This window comes from Petromyzon marinus, chromosome 44 (genome assembly GCF_048934315.1).
Source record: "Petromyzon marinus isolate PM22_M1 ecotype Great Lakes invasive population chromosome 44, UKy_Petmar_22M1.pri1.0, whole genome shotgun sequence".
NCBI classification, from domain to species: Eukaryota; Metazoa; Chordata; class Hyperoartia; order Petromyzontiformes; family Petromyzontidae; genus Petromyzon; species Petromyzon marinus.
This window is the reverse complement of record NC_133710.1, coordinates 10,177,527-10,205,171: the sequence shown is the minus strand read 5'-3', so window position 1 is coordinate 10,205,171 and position 27,645 is coordinate 10,177,527. Positions and strand designations below refer to the sequence as shown.

General features: G+C 47.0%; 2 protein-coding genes across 3 annotated transcripts in view; both read left to right on the top strand.

The window, feature by feature from the left end:
* The first annotated feature begins 11,904 nt into the window (after window positions 1-11,904).
* MED28 (mediator complex subunit 28) lies at window positions 11,905-18,947 on the top strand. Its single transcript, XM_032970752.2, has 4 exons — window positions 11,905-12,171; window positions 16,125-16,191; window positions 16,909-17,021; window positions 18,022-18,947. The coding sequence occupies exons 1-4, from the start codon at window positions 11,953-11,955 to the stop codon at window positions 18,226-18,228; spliced, it is 606 nt and encodes a 201-aa protein (XP_032826643.1). The 5' UTR covers window positions 11,905-11,952; the 3' UTR covers window positions 18,229-18,947.
* Window positions 18,948-26,212: 7,265 nt separating this feature from the next.
* Window positions 26,213-27,645, top strand: part of STK11 (serine/threonine kinase 11) — a 117,356-nt gene continuing 115,923 nt past the window's right edge. Inside the window, exon 1 of one of the 2 annotated variants that reach the window (XM_032970689.2) lies at window positions 26,213-26,662. In XM_032970689.2, the coding sequence (XP_032826580.2) occupies window positions 26,400-26,662 (263 nt within the window). In that variant the 5' untranslated portion in view covers window positions 26,213-26,399. The remainder of the gene's footprint in view (window positions 26,663-27,645) is intronic. The other variant, XM_032970690.2, reaches the window with a different exon arrangement.

Here is a 27,645-nt window from a genome sequence, read left to right as displayed (position 1 = left end):
CGACCTGGACACAAATGGCAGCTCAACAAGGTGGCTTAAACTGTGTAAATGTATAGCAGACAATTACTCAAAGCGCATGTTTATTCTCAATGTGGAGGGAAACCGGAGGACCCGGAGACAAATCCACTCGACCACGAAGAGAGAGACACGCAAATTCTAAATATATATCGTCGTCAGGGCCGGTATCAAATCCACAATCTCCTGTATACAAGGCGAAAGGGTTAACATTTCTCAACCGTGGCGCCCCGTCAGAGCTGACATCTGGCAGAGACTTGGTAATCATGCCAACGTTGGGTCAAATTTGGTATGTGGCTGGAACTGTTGCTCCAAACTTTGTCCCAAACTTCCATAGGGATCAGCTGACGTTACAGTTGGAGGTTGCGATTAACACTAAATAAAAATAAAATGAATAGTTTTTTAGTTGTAGTTTTTTTTTTAAGAAGGGGCATTTGTGTAAACACGAGCCTCCTGCATATAGTCTGGAGTGTGGCAGTCATGGTGCCGAATGTGGTTGCTCCTTTATATATATACACAGTTCAAACACATTCCAGGATGTATATAGCATTGAGCCGGCCTGGCGACTCAGTGTTGCAACAAGTGGCTCGCAATCGCTCTGCGCTGTGGAGGCAGCAGCGAGGGTTGGTGGATCGCGCGCACAGATTTCGTGAAACTTCCTTCGCGTGGGCGTCGAGGAGGGTCCGTGACCCAGGCTATGCCAGGTGAAGGCGGTACAGAAAAAGGTGGACTCCATCTGTTCCATCTGTACAGGATAGAGTGTTGCCTCCTCGCACACGTAGGTGCTCCGGTTTCTTCCCACATATATACAACTCATTAATTGGCAGAACACATCTTAATATATACATATAGAGGACCACAGAGCTCGGGCAATCGTTGATAGTGCCAGCTCACCGCGTGGCTACTTTCCCGGCTTGCCTGTGGTTCCTCCTCGCGCCTCTGAGTCACTGTCTCACATTTTATTTTGTTAATCGGAAGGTCCTGAGTTCAAATCCTAGTTGGTGGTTGGACTCAGCCCATCATCCCTCCGGGGTCGATAAATGAGTAGAGTACCACATTGCGGGGGAAGTCAGCAGCGATTGTTTTGTAGGTATGACTCAGCCACTGAACATCTGTATGTGGAATATTCCACCTGCGGCCCTAGCTAGCTGCGAGGCTGTACACGGGAGGTGAGCAGCAAAGCCTCAATGTTCACTTGAGCAAGGAGGTTGCTGTGTCTGCAGCAGGAACAACGTGGGAGAGAATACCCCGTGTGGCAGCCAGCGCGCGTGTGTGTGCAGACACCACACGGGAGGGGGTGGGGGGGGGTGGTCGCCTCTTGTCGTGGAGACGCGGGGTAAGGTGCGTCTCCACGCACAGGGGACTGCCGACAGATCTCTCGCTCTGATCGCCGCGTGTTTGTTTTGGCTCGGAAGCTCGGCGCGCAAACCCAGCTTAGTGCCACCCGGGCACGAGAAGCCAGCCCACTCCGAGACACACAGCGAGAGAGATGGAGAGAGGCGTGTGCGGGGTGGGCGAGAGCCCCCCCGTGCCGTGGTGTGGGGGTCAGGCGGTCGCCGCGCATGACGGCGCCTTAGACAGCCCTCGCGGCCCAGAGAGTGGCTCTCTCGCCACTGCGAGCGCGCGCGTCGGCTCATTCTCTGAATCCACATTCCACGAGCGTGAAGCTAAGTCAACATTTGCGTGTTGTTTTTTGGTTTTCGGGTATTCACTTTTTGTTTCGTAGCCACCGGTTAAATAGTTGCCCCGAGCAATCAATAGGGGGGCTACTCCCAGCTTTGAGTTGAAGCAAGTCTCGACTTCGCCGATTAAACAAATGGCTTGGTGACTGCTGCTGCTGCTGCTAGCGCCTTGGTAGTCTTCTATTTCTTCTTACGTACGGCTCCTGCTGATGTAGATGCGGAGCAGCGACTGCAATGTCACATGCAGGTGGTCGAGCCCAGATAACCGCGTCAGGAGTAGCGGAGTGTTTCATCGCTGCGATGTCTCCTTCGTATTTGTGGATTGGGGCATCGCGTCGTTATACGTTGTACGGTCTGTTCTGCATGGCCACAGCTGCACATGACTGGAGAGTTTTTTTCATTTTTCCATTTGTGCATCAGGTATCCGCATCTGCCACAGTTTGTGCAGTGGATGCGGTTTAGGGTGGGCCATGAGCTTGGTGGAAGATCAAACCCATCCAAATGTATGGATGAAGAGCGTTATATGTCGAATTTATTATTATTATTCTTCAACCAATGTGGCTCCCTGGGTTTGAGCATCTCTCAGGATCCGTTGCGCTCCACAGCTTAATTGACTCGAAGTTGACTCGAAGTTGAATCGGCATCGTCGCCCAATCGCAACGCAAGAGAACAACGCCTCCCTTGAAGCGCGATCCGCCTCCCCACTCTTCCTATAATCCGCGAATCTTCCCACTATCCGAGATTTTTAAGTATAGATTTGTGCATCAGGTATCCGCATCTGCTACTGCAGTGGATAATGCAGGTTAAGGGTGGACCCACGAGCAGCTTCGCAGAAGATCAAACTCCCGGAAGATCTCCTGCGTTGGCTTGCTGCCTTGGAAGATGGCAGCGGCCTTCACGCGGCCCACTCTGTTGTTAAATATTCTGATTCTACAAATACGAAGTTTGATTCTGTTGTTAAGTGAGAACCCACAACGCATGCCATCAATGCGGCGACCGAACATCAATCGTCGATCTCCCCCGGTCTCCAGATCAACAACAACAACACAAGTTCACGTCTTGGCAGTGGTGCGCAGAGCACAAATCAACAAATGAACTTCATGGCGGTTACCCCGGGGCACCATAGTAACCCCGGCTCTCGCACAATGTCCGTGATGCAGTCACTGTTAGTCTGTTGATGGTCGGCGATGCGGCAATCGACTCGTCTCGACGAGCTGTACTCACGATGCACCACCACTACGGTGTGTACCGCGAGCGTTCAGGGTTTCGGCGCAATCATCCTCCTCGCTGCGTTTCGACATCGCGGAGTGGCACCGATTTCGGATTGATTGGTACTCCATTGGTACCACCGTTCGCGGAGTGAAATCAAGAAAACTGAAATGCCGCCTCACGTATTTTGTTTTGGCTTTCTAGGGCAATGTTAACTCGCATGATGATAATAATAACTGTGCTTTCACGTCTATGCTTGGAGTGCATCATCTCAGCAGCATCGGTTCAACAAAAGCACAACTCTGGACCGGTTTCCACATTCAGTGTCTCATCAGCAGAGTTACAACAAACAAAAACTTCACTGAGTCGCCAGGGGTTTTCAGGAGGGTTCTGTCAAGCTTTCGCGGGAAGATTTTCTGATGTAACTGCCGTGTGTAAACCACAATTGGGTAATTTTCAGGGATGTTTAGCCAACATGGGTTATAGTGGTTGGTCTTTTGGCTACGCGAGAAAACCGGAGAACTCAAGAGGAAACCCGTGATGCAGAACAAGGGCAGAACGTACAAACTCAAAAAACGCCACGCAGAAAAGCGCCCGAGTCGGGAATCGAAATCAGTACAGTCATACCCCGATTTACGTCTCCCCCTTTTACGTCGTTTCGCAAATCCGTCGTCACTGTATTAACACCGCTACTGCCCCGATTTGCGTCGCCTCAACCCCACACTTACGTCGCTGACGGCGTCGTCCATTCTCTCTCGTATCCGTCGGCCCTCTCAGCGTTCGCCTCCACCTACTACCCTGTAAATCGGTTCGCTTGACGTGTCGATATGGGTCGTCGCACATTTCGGGAACGTATCCCCGACGTTAACCGGGGGCATTTATTACTGCTACCTTATTTGCTGAGGTGCGCGTTACCACTTCGCCTGCACCCTGCAACTCACAAAGGATGTTGCCGCCCTGCCCTCTGCTGTCCACAGCGTAACTCCAGCGCCATCTACAAGGTCCGCCTCATGCGTGCTGCTTGACCATTCAGGCGCTACCCAGTGTCAACTCTGCAAAACTGGCTGATTTGGCACATTCGGGGTTATTTGGCCATAGGTTAAGCTACGAGTATCGCGTCGTCTCTCTATCTCAGCAGGCATACACTGCAAGACTACGACTGTCCATTTGGCCCATCGTCCCCGTGGGGGTGGCGATAAAATATAACTTTTCATCAAGGCAACTGTGGTCACCAAGTCGAAATTCGTGGTTACCCGTCACGTAAAATGTGGAATTTCCAACTGTGCTTCAGGGTTAGCAGTGGAGATACTAAACTAAAACTTGTTTTTATTTTACCAGGTAAGGCCCACTGAGCTATATAGCTCTTCTTCAGAAGCGATCTGGCCACAAATGATAGCTCAGCGAAGTGGCATATCACGTGGAAATGGATAGCAGCCAAATACTCTGAACGCACGATTCTTAACGTGGAGGTAAAACCAGGAGGACCCGGAGAAAAATACACGCGACCACGTGGAGAGAGAACATTCAAACTCCAAAATATACAGGTTTCAGGGTCGGTATCGAACCCACGACATCCTCCATACCAGGCGAGAAATGTATCATCTTGCCATAGCAGCGCCCCTGCTGTTCCTTTCAGCAGGTAGATGATTCATGGAGGGGCAATTGCAATCTCACCTACGGCTTAGAGGCTGTTTCCATCAAATATCTCGAAAGCCAGGCCCAAAGGGGCCGTCCATAAATGACGTAACGCGATTTTGGACGATTTTTGACCTCCCCCCCCCCCTTGTCACACGGCGTCACAAAAAGGCAGACCCCCCCTCAAATATGACGTCACAAAGCTCTGCCCCCCCCCCCCCCAATTTTTTCAATCGCTTTAAACTATTGCCATTGTAATGCGAATTTAATGTGACGCTGCACTCTGATGTTGTAGGAAAAACATTTATTAAAAAGTATATTTAAGTAGAACGTGTTGTCTATATTTATTTAAAATTACGCATTTTGATGTGACGTCACATTTCTCAAACCTCCCCCCCCTTGTCACACATCGTCACAAATGTCTGACCCCTCCCCCCCCTAGGTGCGTGACGTCATTTAAGGACGGCCCTAAACCTGAGCGAGCATTGTACAACTCGGTCGCATGCAACTGGATCGCTTGTGTGGGCACGTCTCTGCAATCAGTTGCACTCGAGACAAGACTGCACTGCCAAGCGGCGATCTGCTCAGCGATTTGCAGCGAGCGACGCGTTTCACTGCGTGCGGACCGTTTGTGGACCGTGGGTGGTTTTTGCCGTACAGAATGCGTCGTTTGTTCTCCGTTTTGCGCAATGACTCGCTCAGATGTGGACAAAGCAGTTCGTTGTGTTTTTTTCGCAATTTCGAGATTGGTGATGTGGTTGCGCAACTAATCGCTGGGGTATGGACCCGGCGAATGAGTAAAACACTCATTAATTGGCGGATAACACGTTAATATATGTAGAGGACCACAAACCTTGGAGTGGGAATTTTGGAGGCGGCTCACCGCGTGGCTGCTTCTCTTCTCGCTTCGATGTGGCTCCTCCTCGCGTCCCTTGGTCAGACTCAGAATACTTATACTGGATGAATCTGATGATCTATAAAGCTCTTTTGCACAGATGTCCAGTATCATTCTCTCTCTCGCTTCAAGAGCGAGCGAATGTACAGCGCGCGTAACAAAGTTGACGTCGTTAACAAAGAGTGTGGAAACGAGCTGGTGGTTAGGAAGACAAGAGTGCACCCCCACGGTCACACGGCGCTCGCAGCGCTCTGCTGGTTGCCTTGTTACTGAGGGCGGCTCTGCATTTCATTGTCCTGGAGGGGCCGAGTAACACGAGCAGAGTGGTTCTCAACCCTTGTGTTGGGCTATTGTTTCCCCCCCCCTTGTTGAACTTTGTTTCAACCGAGTACCCTCCACCCCCCCGTGCCTGACCCAACATGGTTATCTGAGAAATCAAGTATGAATAATGAACATCAATATTTTAACCAATTATGCATTTTGTGAGGTATCCTAACTAGCTTAGTAACTGCAAGCGAATACAACAATGAGCGGACACTCTGCGTGCGCTCGCTGGTTACTATGGGAAACCACGTTGTTTACAATCAATGAGTTTAGAAAGGTCTTTTATATCGTACTAGATTAGCATATAGATTCAAACTGCATCGTGGTAATTTTATATTGGCAGATTCATACGTGATTATTTACCAATGACTCTCACGTATGATTGAATTCGCACATTGCCGCGTACCCCCAGGGGTACCCCCAGGGGTCCGCGTACCCCCAGGTTTGAGAACCCAACGCATGAGCACATCGCAGCTTTAGCAATATTGTGTGAGCAGGCGATGCCGTCACAGCGTGTCCGGTCTCCCTCCCACGTGGTGTTTAGTTTGGGTCCTCCTGGCCACCGTTTCTCTCTCTCTTCTCTCTCCCTCTCGTGTTGACTTGTGTGCGGTGGTTTTGTTTCTTGCGCTGCTCACTTTTCTGCATTGACAGATATTCGGGCTCCCCCGTGGTGTTTGCACTGCAGGTCGCCATTACAAAAAGAAAACGTAACGAGATAAAACTTTATTTTTATACGACGTCCATACGCAAGGCCACACAGCACATGACGTAAAATAACCAACCCCCTTTAATAAACCCTGGACGAGTAAAACTGAATAATAACCCTTACCAAATAAAACTTTAATACAACTAAAAGGAATAAAACACAATGTGAAAGACACATCGTCTACACAGAAGGATATGCAAGTGAAAACAGATATAGTTAAGACTACTTTGTCTCAATGGGATCGCGTCTGGTTATTTCATGAATCAGAATATTTATTTGTACTGGAGAAATCCGATGAGCTATAAAGCTCTTTTTTGTTACAGATAGCCAATAGGGGCAGGTAAGAATGTCTAATACAGGGCGTGCACTTTATACCTGAGCACAATTACCAAGTATTATGAAATGATATGGATGATAACAAGATACGCAGGTGAATGACATCTTCCACAACAGTAAGCAGAGCGGGGCAGGAAACGTCGCCAGAAGCGATTATGGACGATTATAGCAACGGAGCGGCAGCCAAGGGTGGAACGTGTTCGGGAGGACGTGCACCCAGGAGATGGAGTTGGTGTACAGTGCTAGGTGGATCGACGCATCCAAGATTGTAAGAGGTGGGCAGCGGGCTGGCGAGGATTTCATCCAGCAGTCCCGGTTTCACGTTCATTCTGGGTAACCAGCTGAGACATATGTAAAAAAACAGCTTCAGAGCTACATCATGGGACCTCCTTTGCCAGTACCAAAATATGAGAATAGGGTTTTCCATTTTTTCTGGAAACAAAACGTGACTTTACCGAAAGAACCAATAATATAGGTGTTAATATGTTAAAACACCAAACTGAAACCTGTTACAAGGAATCATGTCTACATTAAACACAATACTTGTGGTCAGAATGCAAACAAAAAAAAACTCTGATGTGTGGTGGGTACAGATGAAGACTCAGTCTTATCTGGAGGCAACACGTTTATTTATAACAATAATAACGGTAACACAAGGTCCCTAACACAAGGGGGTAACGGCCCCCTTCACCCGATACCCTGGGGAGGTATGGCCTCCGTGCTAGCGTGCCCTAATCACTGGGACCACTCTATATATTACAGCCTTCCGGCTAGGGGGGACCTAGGGGAGGCTGGCCTGACCTGACCCAGCCACAGTCCTCTGGTCCCGACCACTGTCCCACTCGGTCTCGGCCCTGACAAGGACTTCGGGTCCGGGGGTTCCCAGGGTCTTATTCTGGACTGGCTCTTCGGTCTTCTGCTTGACAACGACTGGAAAACCCGTTCAGAGGTCCGACTTATTTACGGTGCCCAGGTCACTCCGCCCCTGGCCACGCCTACTCTCTAGAACCTTCTGGAGGTACCTGGATTATTGCGTTATCCCCCAGCCCCCACTGGGGGCCTGGGGTGTGTATGTCCAGTTCCCAACCACCCTCTGGGTTCCCTGGCCTAACGGCGTTACTTGATACAGGCTGGACTCGCTGTTGCCCCCTGTTGACCCATGCCTGGCGCTACACCAGGTCAGTGGTGGTGACAGCTTATTACGCTAACAATACCCATAACATTTGTGTAGTGACTGTGAATGTCACTGTGTGGTGCCGGCCTTGCGAGGCCACGGCGGATAATTTTGTCATTGTGTGCAACCCAGTTACTGGGCGTAGTACCAGCCCCAGCGGGGCTTGGGTGAGTGCTGGTTAGCGCAGAGGCACCACGTAAATTGTGCGGTGCGGGCTACCGGTGAGGGAGCGAAAGAGTGTCAGCCAGCCAGGGTTACGTTGGGGCATGATACGCTGGTTGACCTGCCAACACGTGACCGGATGATATTGGAGGGGGGCCACCAGTGGACGGGGGCCGCTGGGTGGTCATGTGGTATAGAAGAGCTCTCGGGAGCCTTCGGGAAAGGGCCAGAGAGATCGAGAAGGTGGGCGGAGCGAGAGGTGGAGCCAGCCCCAGTCCAGGCCGATATAATGGGGGCCCCGTGTGGGGCTCGGGGTTCCTAACTGTTAGTGAGTGAAGATCCACGTCGGGTTGAAGAAGCCTCTAGCCACGCAGTCCGGGACCCAGCTCATGGTCCGGACCGGGATAGTGGGATCGTGTCTAGTTCTGCGGTAGCGTGGTTAGATGGGCATTCAACACCCGAGTGTAGGTTACGTTATATTGTGTTGAGTTGATGTAATAAAGTGTTGCTCCCATGACAACGTCTGCGACTCAGTTGGACTCACTACATATGCATTGTCTTTGAAACTGATTGGTTCACACCAGAGACAGCTTTCTTTTGAGCCTATTCTCAAACGGTATTAGACCAGAGGACGCCAAAAGGCGTACAGCACAAAGATAAGCACTATCAGAGTAATGAGAGCTTGGGTGAGCAGCTACATCATGGGACCTCCTTTGCCAGTACCAAAATATGATTGTGGTTAATGTAGACAAGATTCCTTGTAAAAGGTTTCAGTTTGGTGTTTTAAGATCTTAACACCTGTTTTGTTGCCAGAAAAAAGGGGAAACCTGTCTTTGTGCTGTACGCCTTTTGGCGTCCTCTGGTCTAACACCCTTTGAGACTAGGCTCAAAAGAAAGCTGTCTCTGGTGTGGACCAATCAGTTTCAAAGACAATGCATATATTATCAGTATGTTTTTTTTTTGCATTCTGACCACAAGTATTGTGGTTAATGTAGACATGATTCCTTGTAAAAGGTTTCAGTTTGGTGTTTTAACATCTTAACACCTAAATTTTGATTTAAAGCTTTCGTGACTGCAGTAATTCATATTCTTAGTTTTTTCGGTAAAGTCACGTTGAAGAGAAACAACAAAATAACAAAATATATATAAAACAAATTTCGTCTCCCCCCTCCTCTTTTCAAAAAATAGATGGACTAGTCCTGGCAAACTGCCATAGTTGCGCGTGACGCAAACGTTATTTTTTTATATATAAATAAATAAATATGCCGTTTTCAAAATAAATTTATGCAAACCGACACACCTGATGATGACCGTTTGAGTTATGGTCGAAACGTCGTGAGAATTTTTTATTGTTTTATATATATTTTGTTATTTTGTTGTTTCTCTTCAACGTGACTTTACCGAAAAAACTAAGAATATCTTAACACCTGTTTTGTTGCCAGAAAAAAAGGGGAAAACCTATTTTCAGCTTAAGAGCTCATCAGATTCCTTCCAGTCTAAATACAAATTCTGATTCTGAGAATTCAAGGCACCAGGAGGAGCCTCATTTGCCACAGTGAGTAGGTGAATGAGTGTGTGGCTGAGCGAGTGAGTGAGCTGGCTGGTGAGTGATTGACTAAGTGGGTAAGTAAATAGGCGAGTCATTTAGTTGAAGTTGATTTTGTGTGACCAGCTGAGAACTCAAGAGACCTGGAGGAGTCTCATTTGCAACGGTGAACTGGATCACAGAAAGAGCAAAGGTCAAATTAAAATACATCGATGAAGCAAACAGAAATTAGTATAAAAACAAGTTTTTTCATCAAATGATTATTAAGATGGGAGAATAACAATCACTAATTTAAGCGATGGAATTCCAGGAGTTTGGGGCATCGACAGAGAACGAGTGGGAACCACGTGGGGTTTGTGTCCACGGCAGTGAACTTCTTTATTGCCGTGGAGCGCCTACGATGTTGAGGCTGAATAAATAGTGCCTCGGTAAGGGACTGAGTTACGTGTTTGCGTGTGTGTGTGCATTTTATATAAACTTGGCCCAATGAGTCCCTCTCTGAGTTGCAAGAGGAGCTGATAACCAGTCTCGGAGTAAACATCTCGGTGATGAAAGGAGTGGTTTTTAAGATAAAGCGTAAAGCAGAATGAAAGAGAGGATTTAGCAACTTCAAGTGGGTTTCAGAGGTTGATTTGTATATGTCAGCATACTTTAGGATCTGCCTTAATGTAACAGCTATAAAATGTGCAGGTTTTTCCCTCCACATTTTGAATTAACATGCGTTTAGAGTATTTGGCTGCTATATATGTCTACCTGATAAGCCACTTCGTTCAGCTATCATTTGTGATATCCAGGTCGCTTCTGATAAAGAGCTACGTAGCTCACTCACTGTTTGGTGTCTTTGAGGAGGAGGATGATGGATGTCTATGCCAGGAGGTGCGATGTTTGGGGCTTGAATGAGGCGTTCTTCATTCGAGACCCAAACATCGGTCTACCTGGCACCGACTTCAGTGCGTGCAATTATCACCTTCCACCAAACATTTTTTTGGGGTTAGATCACGTTAAATATTAATGTGTCGTTAAACCCGCCACCACCCGACACAGCCAGTTACTACAACCCAGAAATGTGTGTAACGCGCGTGACGTCACTCCACATGCCACTCCCCCCACCGTCATTAATAATAAAATAATCATGAGCGGGTGGATTTTTACACTCACGCGGAAGAAGGTCAAGCAGAAATATATTTATTTTCGCAAAGTCGCTTCAAATATGACGTTTCTTTACAGAAAGTGACGGTAAAACATAAATATACGCAGCACAGCGCTACATCCGTACGTGACGTCACTGTAAAAGAGGCCTCCCCCGTCATTACTATCATAAGACATTTTTTTGACGCAAATTCGCTTTCAACTTGACGTTTCTTTATTTAAAGTTAATCAAATAAATAATTATACGCAGCGACAAAGTGTATATGGTGTATTTATTTATTTCTTCAGCACTTGAAACAAAAGGTAAGTCTAATTTTTGCTTCTAAAATTATGATAACATATTTCCATTTCTCTGTGATTTTCCAGACATTGTATCGAATTCAAATTGATTACAACCCCAGCGAGCGAAAGCAGAAGAAAAAATAAATTATCAGAGCAGTGATTTTTTACTAATTGAAGGTGAGTTAAATGCAGTGTTACAGTGACATGAAGTGAGGTGTTTAATGACAGTTTTGTGCAAAAATCACTGCCATTAATACAGTGCTACAGTTGAACTGCAGTGAAGTGTTTGATGACATTCTTTCGTGCAAGATTCACTGCCGTTAAATTTACACACAAGATACAATTATACTCTGCTCAATTTTTTTCGCAAATATTACAGCTTCCGTCCTAGCACGGGCAAAGAAGCTCGTCAACAAAGTTTGTCAACACAAACGTGGCGATTAGTAACTATACTTCAGCACACCCGGTGTGTTGGAGGAGTAAACCCACAACGGTTACAATTCGAGTACGACGTTTCGCTGGCGATGACAACAACAATAACAACAACAACAACCAGCGTCATCGTGCGTCTTGCCAGAACTGTGAAAATGTTCACCTTTGCAGACCGAAAGCGAGCGCCCACCGATCTGTCGCCGTGTTCGTCAACAACAGCAGCAGCACCGTGATGCACCGACTCCGGCTCGCTCCAACCCCTAGCCACCCACAACGCAGCCTCACCGCACCAAAACCGGTGCATGGAGCGGCCGACCGGCCCAACCCCCCCCCACCCAGCCATATATAGCGGAAATTTGGACCCCGCAATTCTGGCGATTCGGAGTGCAACGAACGTCGGCGCTGATGGACTCTCCCAAAGAAACGCGCCCGCCTACACCGGATGCGGTGCACGAAGAGCCTGCAGAGGCGGCCATGGCCACTCCGGGCTCATCGGCGATGTTCGCTCCTCCACCGCCGCCGCCGCCTCCGCCTCCGCAGCAGCAACAACAGTCTCAGCAGCAGCAGCAGGGAGCTCCGCGCGCCACCACCAACCTCGTGGACGACTTCGAGGCGGCTTTCGAGGTAACCGTTAAAGCCGGGGCCAAATTGTCTGCAACGCCGGGTCGTCGGGATTGCGTAGGCCTCTGCGTAGATCGCGCCGCTTTCCTGGTTCCTCTGCCGGTGCAGCGACGCCTTTGGCCGGCGGGCGCGGGGCCCCGAGGTGGGTGGCGGTGGCCCGGGGGTGGATGGAGCGTACGGCTTAGGGATGCCCATCGTCCAGCAGTGGATTGAAACAAGGGGGCTGTTCACATCAAAGTCATGCAAGAAGTGTGCCTGTGGTGGGCTTTCTTTTATTTTTTATATCGGAGAGATTTGTTCCCGCCGTCGGAATGTGGAAATGCCCACCGTGATAACACGATGAGAAGGCGGCGGCGGCGGCACCACCACCACCCGTGTGTGTGCATGAGAGGCAGCTGAAAGTACCGTAGTGTCCTTTTCTCTCAGAGGCCATTCTCTAACAAGGCGATGCACTTCTTTCTGGAAGGGCATCCAGTGGTAGCTTCTCAGTGTCATCGCAACATGACGCCCGATCGCTGCACGATTGGAAATGCGGTCGTAGTGCTGTACATTTCTTGGTCAATCCGCTGCTGAATGAGGGCCTCCCCACGTGTTGCGGATCGTGGAGGTTTTAATCGTGCATCACCGCGCTGTCGGGGCGGGTTTGTGATTGAAGTCCATGACGACAATTAATGTTGCTGCTATTGCCCACAATGCAGCCTCGCCCTGCCAAGCACTTTACAGCAGGGGTCGGGAACCTTTTTGACTAAGAGAGCCATGAAAGCAAAAAAAATGGAAATTTATTTCAGTGAGAGCCATATAATATATTTTAAAAGTGAATTCAACTAAATGTCAGTATAATAAGCCTCTGAATTCATTCTTTTCAATAATGTTGTTATAACACTCACCATGAATGCGACTTCTGGTGCTGCATGGATTTGCTGATGTCTTTGTAGTCGGGTTGGTACTTGGTGAGGTTAAGCTTCATGCAAGCGTTGAGGCTTTCATCCGTTAAACGTGATCGTAGGTTGGACTTGATGTTTTTAAGATGTGAGAATGACTGCTCACATGCATACGTAGATCCAAACATGGTCAATACAGCAATACTCACACGCTGCAGTGTGTGGTATGTGACAGGAAGCGCGTTCCAAGTTTTGAGAATCAGCTGGTCTTCGGGTTGGAGTTTTTTCATTTCTGTCCACATGTGCTTGCTCGCCAACTCCGCTTTCTGTCGTGTGATTCTTTCCAAATCTTCATTCAGTGACTTGAACTTATTCACCCACATGTCTGAGGCCTTCAGGTCAGCCACTTCTGCTTCAAAATCTCTGACGGAGACACCAGGGATGTAATTCAGGTCGGCTGTGTTCAGTGAACACTCGTTTGGATGGGTGATGAACTTAAAAAGACGAGTGTGCTCACGAAATTATCCAAAGCGTGCTTTGAAGGACTGTAGGAGACTGGATGTGCAGCCAGCTAGCTGGTGGAGATCAAGGTTTTGAATGGGCTCACTTGCTGTGCATGCATCTTTAAATTGGCTCAGTTTTTCAAAATGTAGTAAACGACCTGTTTCAAGATCCGTGATGAAAAGCTCCAGCTTGTTTTCAAAAGCAAATACAGCTTGTTGAAGGGATAACACTGTATTTCCAATGCCTTGCATTTTCACGTTGAGCTGGTTCAGATGTTCAGTCAGATCTACGAGATAGTAAAACTTGAGGAGCCACTCGGTGTCGGCTAGCTCAGGATGCCCGACGCCTTTCATTTCAAGGAAAGTCCGGATTTCGTTCAGGCAAGCCGCAAAACGGCTAAGCACCTTCCCTCTTGACAACCAACGCACATTGCTGTGCAAAAGCAGACCAGGATAGTTATTTACAACTTCATCCAGCAGTGTTTTAAACTGGCGATCATTTAAGGCTCGGGCAACAATAAAGTTGATCACACGAATGACCAGCGACATCACTTCGCCAAACTGCCTGTCACACATCTGAGCACAAAGTGCCTCCTGGTGTATAATGCAATGGAAACTTAGGATGGGTCTATTTTCATGTTCACGGAGAAGCGCCACAAATGCTTTGTTTTTCCCCACCATACACGGAGCACCATCAGTACACACTGAGAGAAGTTTATCCATAGGTAGACTTTTTTCTTGAGCAAACTCCATGAAAGACTTGAATAAATCCTCACCTCTTGTGGACCCTTTTAATGGCAGAACAGCAAGACTTTCTTCGCGCAGTGTGTCACCAACAGCATATCTTGCAATCACGCTGAACTGCGACAAATGGCTCACGTCTGTTGACTCATCCAAAGCCAGAGAAAAGAACGGCGCTGCATTTATGTCCTTCACTTGCGTTTCCTCCACTTTGTTTGCCATCACGATGGTACGATCATGAACAGTTCTTGCCGACAGAGGCATGTCTTGTATCCGTTTGATTATCTTGTCTTTGTTCGGAAGATCATCAAAAAGTTCATTGGCTACATCCAGCATGAACGTTTTAGCATACTCGCCATCTGTGAATGGTTTTCCGTTCCTCACTATTGCTAAAGAACCAGCAAAGCTAGCCGAATTATAGTCACCTTGCCGGGTCCATACGCGGAGTTGCTGCTGGCTAGCTTGCACCCTGCTCAGCTCTTGGCACGCTTTCTTTCTGCTGTCTCCCGCAGGGTATTTTGATGCAAAGGTAGCGTGGCGCGTGTCGAAGTGCCGCTTTACATTCGACCGTTTCAACGATGTAATTTTGTCATTGCAAATTAGACACACCGCAGAACCCGCTCTCTCCACAAAGGCGAATTCTTCGGTCCATTCGTCCTGAAATGTACGATACTCGTCGTCTTTTTTTCTTTTCGCCATCTTCTTCGTCGAAGGGTTAGCTTTGAGCTAATGACCGAGCAGACGCAGTCTCAGACTGATTCAAAAGGGGGCGTTTACCTGTTTTACCCAGCAACGGCAAACGTAGGCCAGTATCATCCAATTAAAATAATGGACAATTGCTCCTGCAGCCCTGAACAGGACATGCGCAGTGAAAAATCGATGGATGGATTAAAACAAGTGAGAATATTTTGTTTTATCTGCGAGCCATATGCAATCATCAAAAGAGCCACATCTGGCTCGCGAGCCATAGGTTCCCGACCCCTGCTTTACAGGCTCAAGGCTGCGGAGCGTGCAAAATCTGAACGAGATCGGTGAATTCTGGGCGATTTGGTTTGTAGGCACTTGAAATGTGTTTAGGAAAAATACTTTGGTAGTAGCATAAAGGTTACGGGGGGTGAGGGGGGGACCCCCAACATTGCATTCAAGCGTGAGAATAGCTTTTCCCCTTTTTTTCTGGCAACAAAACAGGTGTTAAGATGTTAAAACACAAAACTGAAACCTTTTACAAGGAATTATGTCTGCATTAACCACAATACTTGTGGTCAGAATGCAAACAAAAAACATACTCTGATAATATATGCATTGTCTGTGGAACTGATTGGTCCACACCAGAGACCGCTTTCTTTGGTGACCAAATGGTAAATTTAGACTTAAAACTCTTCATATTCTGGGTTCTTTCAGTATTAGACCAGAGGTCTAACACCATTTGAGACTAGGCTCCAAAGAAAGCTGTCTCTGGTGTGGACCAATCCGTTCCAAAGACAATGCATATATTAGCAGTGTTTTTGTTTGCATTCTGACCACAAGTATTTGCAAATACTGTACTGTATAAGTTGTTATGCATTGAAACTTACTCTGGTCGAGTGAGTTGGAAATCGCTGCCCGCTACTGTGTGGAACAGAAGTCCTTTGAAGGGATGTCGGAGGTAGCGGGGTGTTATCTTGCACAGAGGGAGAGATCCAAACGGATTGTCTCATAACATGACGCCGATGTGACATTTCAGGATAAAAAAAAATTGGGGGGGAAATTTGGAAAAGAATACACAGGAGATAATTTGGTGAAATAATTCATTAAACAAATCCAGCCTTGTGTTATTTTCTCGTTATATCAGGCTTGCTGTGCCTCCCTCGTTTCTCAAGAATATGTCAACAGCACGGACCAGGATGAAATCAGAACGGGTAAGCACACACGCAAAAAGGCCAAATTCATGAATCCTACGTAGACTGATTAGACATGTGTTGTTACTGAGTGTCTATTACGGCTGGCATGGTACACGAGGCTGATGTGGCAAACACTGCACAATGGACAAAAACATTATGATGAGTCTGGTCGCCTGTGCTTACAGGCCTAATATTCCGCTATCTATCCTCAGGCCTCCACATGTATTGGTCTCATTGTTCCATATCTACAGTAGTCATCCTCTCAGGAGCATTCTCTTCTCTGTCAGCCATCATCCCTTTAGCCATGGTGTCCTGCCCAAGCCCACTTAACTCAACAGTCAAGACGACCTATGCATCTCTGTCTCGTTGCCATGTATTTATTTGACATTCATGGTACATTTCAAATTATTACGTTATTATTAATCACTACATTGGTACAGTGGTTAGTACACTGTGCTATAAGCCAGACAACCTGAATTTTATTCCCAGCTACAGCTTGTATCAGTCGTGAGTGACATCAAAATAATTCCTTGGCAACCAAGTAAAGGAGGATGCTTGAAAATAAGTCCAATGATTAGAGAGAATAAGTGATGCATTTTACTTAAATCCAGGTGCTCGGTGGATGAGTTCATGGCAAGACCATAAGTCACGGCTTGCCTTTATCCAGCATTGGATAATGGTTAATGATGATAAAATGGATCCCAGTGATGGTGATGGTGATCTGTGTGTGTGCAGGGGTTGACCAGAGCATACACAGGTTCCTGGACGTGGCTCGTCAATGCGAAAGTTTTTTCCTGCAAAAGCGACTACAGCTTTCGGTGCAGAAGCCGGAGCAAGTTATACGAGAGGTTTGTAAACTTTTCAGTATGCTTGCTCGCACACAATGCACACAATCGCATGCAACGCACAATGCAAGTGACACACAGTTGCGTGCAATGCGCGATGTATGATCACATAGGGCTTGCACATTCGCACGGTAATTCGTTGCATGCTCAAAAGGTATGTATGTTGAATTTCTTTCCCACCGTACGTTGCCAACCATGCTAATCATGTGTGGGGGATTGACAATGTGGCGAATGTAAGCAGTTTAATCGTTGTAATTGGAGTTCACTTGTGGATCATTTTTCGTATAATTTATGGAGTAGCTCAAAACCATTCCACTGAATAGCCAATGCACCTTAATGAGATGGGGTTTTGTTTTGGTTGAAATTAATGTTCTGTTTTGAAAAATATGAGGTTTTCTATTTAAATATGATGTTGATTTAAATTAATTTAACACTAGGTTTTATAATGGTATGTGACGAGGGTTCTGTATCAGATGAGACAAATCTGTTTTTGGATGAGACAGGGTTTATGGAGCCAATAACACGACTGCTTTGTACTGAATTTCGATTTAAAGCTTTCGTGACTCCAAGGATTCATCTTCTTTGGTTCTTTCGGTAAAGTCACGTAGAATGAGAATAAAATAATAAATTTATAAAATAAAATAACACAATAATATTCTCGCGACGTTTTGGCCACAACACAAGCGGCCTTCATTAGGTGAAGGGACGAGACTGTCTGGAGGACAGCGCTGGAGAATAAAATAAATAAATTAAAATTGTAATAAAATAAGGCAATAAAATTCTTGCCTTATTTTATTTTATTATTTTATTCTCATTCTACGCGATTTTTTGTCTTATTTTATTATTTTATTCTCATTCTACGTGACTTTACCGAAAGAACCAAAGAAGATGCTCTGTACTGATCGAGACAACATTATCCCTCTGAACTGCATTCTCAAACGCACCCGTCTCAAGCTTTTTCATCGCTAGCCTTTACCACCCTTACGCCTGCGTTTATCCACAGGACATCACCGACCTCAAAGCCGAACTTCAGCGCAAGGAATCTCTCATTCAGCGGCACCTGGGCAAGCTACGACACTGGCAGGCAGTGCTTGAGGACATCCACGGACAGCCCCGCAAGGGTCCTCCTGGGGAGGCTCCTACACAGGGGCCCCTCGCCTTCCTGGAGCAGGCGTCCGCCAACCTGCCCGCTGCTCCGTCCAAAAACTAAAATGCGTGCTCGTGCGTAGCAGCCATTTTTGTCAATGAACTGCTGGATGAAGACTTTCCAATGCCGTGTGGGTCGTGGGGCTGAATTTTACCATGATGCACCATGCTTGTGAGTGTGGGTTGGTGAAAGGGGTCACAAGCACTCGTGATAACCTGGGTTATAAGAGTTGTGCCGCACTGCCCTCTGCTACCTATACCGTAGCCCCACATAGCTTATAGCAGCTGTTTTATGCATGGTGGTTGCTCCTTCAAACACCGTCCAGGCTCAAGCTTGCTTAGATTTTGAGATCTGACGACATCAGGTATGTTGTGGGCAATTTGGTCGTAGATACACCTATTCACTTTTCACATCCATGCGGTGCTCTCACCAGGTGTTTAACTTTTGTGTTTAGTTTGTTGTCTGACACCTCCGATTAGCACGGTTGGTTACGTACGGTGCGAAAGCCGTTTAACATACATACTTATCAATGCCTCCTACAGTGAAACTCATTTCTCTGGGCCATGGACTAAAGTGATTGTTTATTCACCCCAAAGACATGATTATGAAGAAAGGATCTTCAAACCTCATCCACATGATTTATACCAAGCCTGAGGGTGTCTCAGGATGCCAATAATTTGTTGCAAATCCTTGGGGACTCGTAAACCCAGACTAAGGCAATGCAATTTATTTACTATTGTGTTAACGTCTAGTTTTGTAAAAATAAAGGTTGCTTTGATAAAGTTGCCTCGGTATTTTTATTGCTGATTTGATAGTCACTATGGTATCACTATTTCATTGAAGAAATTTTGCATTGTGATTTGTTGAAGCCAGCATTCGTGGCTGTTATCGTCGGGTGGACTAATTACAGTACAATACATTCAACATGTGAGTCTATTTTTGCACTCGCAATACAACGTGACTTGAGTATAGGAAGGACTTTCCAAGCCACCGCCATTTGTTAATGCTCTCGCCGTGCAAGAATCCGCATGCAGCAATCTGCCAAGATCATGCGCGTGAATTGATTTCACTGCTTCATCTCTCTGCGAAGGATGCCCTTTTGGGCATGTTCCATCCGTCAGCGGCTGCTCCACTGTTCTCAACCATCGGGCATCACCGCTTCTTGACACGCGTCCTGTCCAAGCCCACCGTTGTTTTTAATCCTTGTGTGCAAAGAAGCATGAGAGAGGTGCGTGCAATTCCACTGAGATTGGTCGACATGGATTAAAAAATTATACATTGTTAGAGTAAACGGCATAGTAGTGAAATGTTAATTGATTCATTAGCACAGCACACTGCAGTGACGTCACTAGATCTCTTTAAAATCAATTAAAAGTTTTTGTTTCAATACAGAGTTGTCCAGGTGTCTTGTAAATCGCAATTAATTGACCAGTAACATTTTTCCCCCTTTGCATATTAATTTCTGTTTTAAATAAACCTTTAAAAAAGTTTATAATTAAATGGGGACCACAAGACATCTGGACCACCATGTACATGCACAGGCCTTTTGTCAGCTCACTGCTGGGTGAGAGCCCCTCCCCACACCATGTGGGTTATTTTAGCCATACTTCACGCCTTTTCGTGAGGGTTGGTGGTATGGTGCATCGATCCAGGAGCATAACGACAATGGATTTTGCTGTGCTGCCCACCAACGAGTTCAATCCATGTCCAGCTACACAGTATGTAGCTACAGAGTATGTGGTTACACAGTATGTGGCTACACAGTATGTGGCTACACAGTATGTGGCTACACAGTATGTGGCTACACAGTATGTGGCTACACAGTATGTGGCTACACAGTATGTGGCTACACAGTATGTGGCTACACAGTATGTGGCTACACAGTATGTGGCTACACAGTATGTGGCTACACAGTATGTGGCTACATATGAGCATGTGTGTAGCTCCACGTATTGATGACACTTGAGAAGTCATTGCTTAATTCGTTCAATTAGTTTGAAGCAATTTCATGTTATGCAGTCCAAGATTTAAAAGATGATGGCCATGTGTAACTTGCCATACTCATTTGAATTTACAAAGCATTTGTAAAGAAAATTGGCAGTAATTGTCCAAAACATACATTAATTTAAAGTCCGTGGACAAAACAGTGTTGACCCAAATGATTGAATATTTTTTGGATTAAATCGAGGATCTCAACTGAGTCTTAATAGGGTGTCAGTTTAAAAACAACTGTAATCAGCAGCCATGGTCAATCCACCGCTAGATGAAAGCCTCTTAACCACCAGCCTTGCAACAACAGTTGCCATTCGCCACTAAGTGGTGGTGACGTCACGGCGCTTGTACCAGGCTAGGTGCACTTTGAGGCCACGTGAAGTGTCGAACGCTCGCTGGCACGAGGTCACAGACATTGACCCCAGGTTGCCATTGGTAGACTGAGATGACCGGCAGATGCACCAGCTGTGCCCCCCACTGTGCCAACTTCGCTGTGTTTTAGCCACCCGGCGCTATGCTCGTTGTGATGCAACAATCCACCCAGCGCAATGCATTGCAGCCCGTGGCTGTCACTCATATCACTATTCTTGACCACCGGCCCTTCAAGTGACATTGTTCTGCCCAAGTGCACTGTTATTAACCTGATTACGTTAACATTAGCTGTCCCGCCGATGCTGCTATACTTGAGCTACGCCCATGTTAAACCTTTACCTGGCAGCCCTTTAATTGGTGGAAACCCACCAACAGCGCCGTCGTTGCCGACTACTACCATCACTAACATTAACATTAGCTGCCCCGCTCATGCTGCTGACACATGGGCTACGCCCATTTTAAACCTTTATAAACAGTTTGCCTTTAGAGGCTAACGCCCTTTTCCTGATGACGACCGCTTTTGTTGCGATCGAAACGTCGTGGTTTTTATTTATATATTATTCTTTTATATATATTTTTAATTCACTTTATTATTATTTTTCTATCTATGTGACTTTACCGAAAGAACCAAAGAATACTGATTACGTTCTTGCATCTTTTCATTTTCCCAGTGGGACTTGCCCGGTAGAGTTCCAGGGGGAGTCTACCGGTGGGGGGGGGGGGGGGGCAATCCTTGCCCCAGGTGCCCGAACCACCTGAACTGGCTCCTCTCGATCTGGAGGAGCAGCGGCTCGACTCTGAGGCTCTCCCGGATTACCGAGCTTTTCACCCGACCACGGAGAGTGAGCCCGGCAACCCTGCGGAGAAGACGGCCCGGGACACGCTGGTGGGACTATGTCGCTCAGCTGCCATGGGAACGCCTGGGAATTCCCTAGGTAGAGTCTGTGTATAGTAGTGTTTAGTATAGTAGTTTATAGTGTAGTGTATAGTAGCGTATAGTAGTGTATAGTGTAGTGTATAGTGGTGTAGTAGTGTATAACAAGGCCGTAATTATAATAAATATTCAAATATGCTCAAAATGTCCCCCCCTCCCAAAATATATTGCTATAAAAAAGTAATAAAAATTGCGATGCTATGTAAATAAAAACAACAATTTGCTAAACCTTGGCCACAATATCTGGACTTGTCTTCATATAAATCAATGCATAGGTTGCTGTTTATATGATTGTGGTTATGGTTGTACTTTATTAATCCCTAATCTCAAACATTACATACAATGAAACAAGAAATGGTAAAATAATAATAACAACAGAGCAATGGAATACAATACACTATTATACATTATTGTAAAAAATAAACAAAAAAGTCCATTCCATGTGTTAGTGAATTTTTAAATATTTTAGGCAGGAAATTAGTTTTCAAATTTAGATATTTTTCTGGGTTGGGACCCCCAGACCCCCTGGGAGATTTGGTCCCCCCCAATGGCTACGGTCTTGGTGTATAGTAATGTAGTACTGGAGTCTGTTGCCAGGGAAAGGAAGGTCTGCACCTCCCTGCTCAGCATGATGCTGCCGCGATCTTCACCAGGACAAGCGGACTGAGAAACGAACGGACGTTCTCTCATCCATGTGCTTCTTTATCCACTTAAAATTTGTTTTAATGAATGACCGCATTTCTGAACCACGTGTCAAAGCGAGTAAGTACGCACTGATCAAACACGTTGTGCTCGCAGCGCAGTTGTAACTTCTTGACCTTACAAAGTTCCGTTTTCAAAGAATCGCTTCAACCTGCACTGCTGTCACGTTGAGTCGTGAATCACCGTGGGGGTAGCGCTGTCACCTCAAAAAACAAAGACCCCTCGTGTAGCCTGAACAGACTGTTCGGGGCAAGTGCTGTCAGCGAGCACTGTCGTACCGATGACGGCCAGCACTGCGCACGAGGGGGTTGGTGGCCAAACACCACGCCCGGCCGCTTTTGTCTCCTGAGCGGCGATGTGTTTACACATAGCACTTAGGTACTTATTTGAAGCCTAGGCGACCAAGGGAAAGGCCCCAGGACCGGTTCAGATAACACTGTGTAACAACTTTTTTTTGTTCCTGGATAGTAAGTGTTATTTCCTAATTGCTTATGCCTCAAAATTACAGAAAATGGCTATTATTCCCAACAAACTTTGCTTTTGTGACCGGGACATTGATATTTAGAAATGTACCTATTTTCAATGAAAAGACTTGTGCATTTGTGTATTTCCGTTCACATAAAGTCAGAAAAAAACAACATATGAATCAAAATTAACATGTATTTATACGGAAGTAATATAAAAATTACTACAAAAGATTTAGACACCAAGGCGCACTACCACAGGCGGGACTGGCCACAGCGGACCGAGTTCTCTGTGGGGAGGAACAACGTCAAGTGGGAGCCACTGGTTGACCCCCAGAAGGTGTTGATGCCACTGCTGCACATCAAATTTGGCCTTATGAAACAATTTGTCAGAGTTGTAGATAAGGAGTCGGCCGCCTTCAAGTACCTTCAAGAATTCTTCCCGAAGCTGTCTGAGGCAAAGGTCAAAGCCAGTGTCTTCGTCGGACCACAGATAAAGAAGATCCTGGAGTGCAATGAATTCCCCAAGAAGCTCACTAGTAAGGAGAAAGCGGCTTGGAACAGCTTTGTCGCAGTGGCTCGTGGCTTCCTGGGCAATCACAAGGTCGAAAACTATGTGGAGCTGGTTGAGACTCTGGTGAAGAACTACGGCACAATGGGCTGAAGGCTGTCCCTCAAAGTCCATATCCTTGATGCTTATCTTGAAAAATTCAAGGAGAACATGGGAACATACTCGGAGGAGCAAGGCGAGTGCTTCCACCAGGATATACTGGACTTTGAACGCCGCTACCAAGGACAGTAAAACGAGAACATGATGGGAGACTACATTTGGAGGCTGATTCGTGAAAGTGATTTACAGTATAATTGTAAATCTCGAAAAACTACTCACTTCTAAATCTTTTGTTGTAAATTTTGTATTACTTTAGTATAAATACATGTTCATTTTGATTCATGTTGTTTTTTCTGATTTTATGTGAACGAAAAGATACAAATTCTCCCATTTTCTCATTGAAAATAGGTAAATTTCAAAATATCACTGTCCTGGTCACAAAAGCAAAGTTTGTGGGGAATAATAGCCATTTTCTATACTTTTTAGGCATAAGCAATTACGAAATAACACTAACTACCCAGGAACAAAAATTGTGTTACATAGTGTAATCGTCACTGGTGGTGGCCGTGAGCGCGAATGGAACTCCGTTGGCCGGGTTTGTAGCGCAGCGTCGCGCTAACCGCTGCCCCACCGCTCCCCACAGACACACGGAGTGCGCGGACAGCTGCAATCCACTCACCACCAGCCTCTCTGCCAGAGTGTAATACTGTCTTTTACAGTACGAAACTAAAACTTATCTATATTTGTTTATTTTACTGGCTCTACTGAGCTACGTAGCTCTTTTTCAGAAGCGACCTGGCCACAAATGATAGCTCAATAAAGTCGCTATTCCCGTGGAAATGTATAGCAGCCAAATACTCTAAACGCATGTTTCCAAATGTGGAGGGAAAACCCGGAGGAAAATCCACGCGACCACAGGGAGAGAGACACCGCAAACTCCAAATATACAGACGGTGTCAGGGTCGTGGATCGAACCCACGACCTCCTGTGTACAAGGCGAGGTAGTTAACATCTCGCCAAACGCTCAATAATGGGATTGGCCATACACCACAACAAACGCCGGATCCTCCTGGGGTAACATACCTGTCAACCCCTTATCAGTGCCCTACCTTATTACAGACCAATTCAGACCTTATTGATCACGCCGTGTCCTTATAAATCTCAACGTTCATCCTACAAAGTCCCAGCACAAGGGAGAAACACAAACAAATAGACAAAACAACACTATCTTGTTGCCCGTATTGAAACGGCTGCACGCCGTATGGACCTGAAACCCCAATTTGCCTGTACAAGAATAAACCGTGTGGGTTGACAGCGATGGGGTCACCTCGGCGTTTTACTCAGCACGCGTGAGGCGCTTCCACTGCAGCGGCGAGGAGAGATCGCAAATCGCGATCAGTGAGCAATGTCTCCGCCATTGCGATGGAATAAGTAGCCACATAACCCATGAGGGGGGGAGGGAGGCAGTCACGGGCAAGGTAGACAGGTATTGTGATATCCGTAGCTCAAATACAGATCATCAAAGCAACTCAAGACATCCAGTGTTCTTCGTTGCAAGGCCCGCGGACCACTGGCAGCCCCTGGTGGCCTTTAGTGCGCCCCCCGTGGCAATACACAAACAGTGAGAAGACTCCCCATCTGCGTCAGCATCGTGCTGCTGCTGCTGTCAAACCCAACAATTGTTTCAAACGCGTGGCGGCCCCTCGCACTGTGGTGTCTTGTCGGCGAAAGTGGCCCCCTCTGAAAATGAGTGAAGAACGCTGCATTTAAATAACAATATATATCATGGGCCCTTCTTGACAGGAGATAGAAGAGGCCCTTTTAATATATAATAGGCGACGTTTCGGGCAATTCCCCTTCTCTTTATGTGCCACGAAGAAAGGCCACTGCCCGACATCACGTATTTTTTTTTCTGTTAAGGCCACTGTTGATAACAAATGTATTATTTGGGTCTTTCGGTAAAATCACGTAGATAGGTTCAGAGAAAATAACAAAAAACTACGACGTTTTGATCGCAACACAAGCGGTCGTTATCAAACTATTTATGAAAAATAGTTTGCCTTTCGAAGTGTATACCCAGTTGCAGTTAATAGCTCAGCTTATTGAAGAATATATTGAGTACATTTATTATATTGATGTAATTTAGACTTAGTTTTGTCACATTGGTTTGCTGTATGATAGTTGGGTAGCTGTATGATAGTTGGGTAGCTGTATGATAGTTGGGTAGCTGTATGATAGTTGGGTAGCTGTATGATAGTTAGGTAGCTGTATGATAGTTGGGTAGCTGTATGATAGTTGGGTAGCTGTATGATAGTTGGGTAGCTGTATGATAGTTGGGTAGCGCGGCTCCTTTGGCGTCCATGTACTAGGTGCCTCTGTGGATGTGTAGGCTTTGACTTTAACATTTCTGTGACCAGTCACAAGCTAATCACTCAGCTATTTCAATGCTAAATTCTCCTGTTTGATTTGTACTAGGTGCCTCTGTGGATGTGTAGGCTTTGACTTTAACATTTCTGTGACCAGCCATAAGCTGGTCCCTCGGCTGTTTCAATGGTAAATTCTGCTGTTTGATGTGTAAACTCCTTTGTCCGGGCGCCTCACTTCTCTCACCCAGCGTTCATTGGAGCTCTGTCATCCCGACAGTTTTGTTCCTTCACCTTAATCTCTCTCACACAGCTTAAAGGCCGTGGTCTGAGCGTGGCTGTGTTTCACTCCAGCGCTGTCCTCGAGACAGTCTGGTCCCTTCACCTGATGAAGGCCGCTTGTGTTGTGGCCGAAACGTCGTGATTTTTGTTGTTTTATTTTTTACCTACGTGACTTTATCGAATAGAACCAAAGAGTATGGATCCTTGCAGTCACGAAAGCTTCAAATCTAGAACATAGACGCTAACCCCGTTTCCCTGATGTCGACCGCTTGTGTTGCGTTGAATATCAAATCGCGTTCTGGATATCGCCCCTCTCGGGCCACCGTCGTCGCTAGTGGGGGGCGTAGCCGCCACTCTTCCCCCGTCATGGCCGCTCCTCACAGCAGCAGTAACAGCGGCGGCGACTGCGGCTGAGGGGGAAGACCACTCCACAACAACAACAACAAACAAACAAGACAGCAACAACAACAACCGAGACGGCGGCCACGGCGGCCACGGCGACAAGCGACGGCGCCATGGAGATGTCCCAGATGGAGTGGATTAACGACGTGGACGACATGTTTATCCACCGCATCGACTCGGCGGAGATTGTGTACGAGCCGCGCAGGAAGCGCGCTAAGATGGTGGGGCGCTACCTGATGGGAGACCTGCTGGGCGAGGGCTCCTACGGCAAGGTCAAGGAGATGCTCGACTCGCACACGCTGTGCCGCCGCGCCGTCAAGATCCTCAAGAAGAAGAAGCTGCGCAAGATCCCTAACGGCGAGGCCAACGTCAAGAAGTGAGCAGCGGTGGCGGTGGCGCGGGCGGGCGGGCGCGGCGTGATGGGACGAGGAGGCGGTAATGAGGTGCAGTGGGACAGTCTGAGGAGGTGGTGATGAGGTGTAGAGTGGGACAGTCTGAGGAGGTGGTGATGAGGTGCATAGACAGTCGGGGGAGAGAGTGATGAGGTGCAGAGTGGGAAAGTCCGAGGTGGTTGTGATGAGGTGCAAAGTGGGACAGTCTGAGGAGGTGGTGATGAGGTGGACATTGGGCCAGTCCTAGGAGGTGGAGATGAAGTGAAGAGTGGGACAGTCCGAGAAGGTGGTGATGAGGTGCAGAGTGGGACAGTCTGAGGAGGTGGTGATGAGGTGCAGAGTGGGACAGTCTGAGGAGGTGGTGATGAGGTGCATAGACAGTCGGGGGAGAGAGTGATGAGGTGCAGAGTGGGAAAGTCCGAGGTGGTTGTGATGAGGTGCAAAGTGGGACAGTCTGAGGAGGTGGTGATGAGGTGGACATTGGGCCAGTCCTAGGAGGTGGAGATGAAGTGAAGAGTGGGACAGTCCGAGAAGGTGGTGATGAGGTGCAGAGTGGGACAGTCTGAGGAGGTGGTGATGAGGTGCAGAGTGGGACAGTCTGAGGAGGTGGTGATGAGGTGGACATTGGGCCAGTCCTAGGAGGTGGTGATGAAGTGCAGAGTAGGACAGTCTGAGCAGGTGGTGATGAGGTGCAGAGTGGGACAGTCTGAGGAGGTGGTGATGAGGTGGACATTGGGCCAGTCCTAGGAGGTGGAGATGAAGTGCAGAGTGGGACAGTCCGAGGAGGTGGTGATGAGGTGCAGAGTGGGACAGTCCTAGGAGGTGATGAGGTGCAGAGTGGGGCGGTCCGAGTAGGATTTGGATCAGTGCGTCCCCCTCTGATGGAGGTGGTGTTGTGGAGGTGATTATGGTGTTGGTATTGTAGGTGGTGGTGGAATTGGTTCTGGTAGTCGGGCTGGAGGTAGTG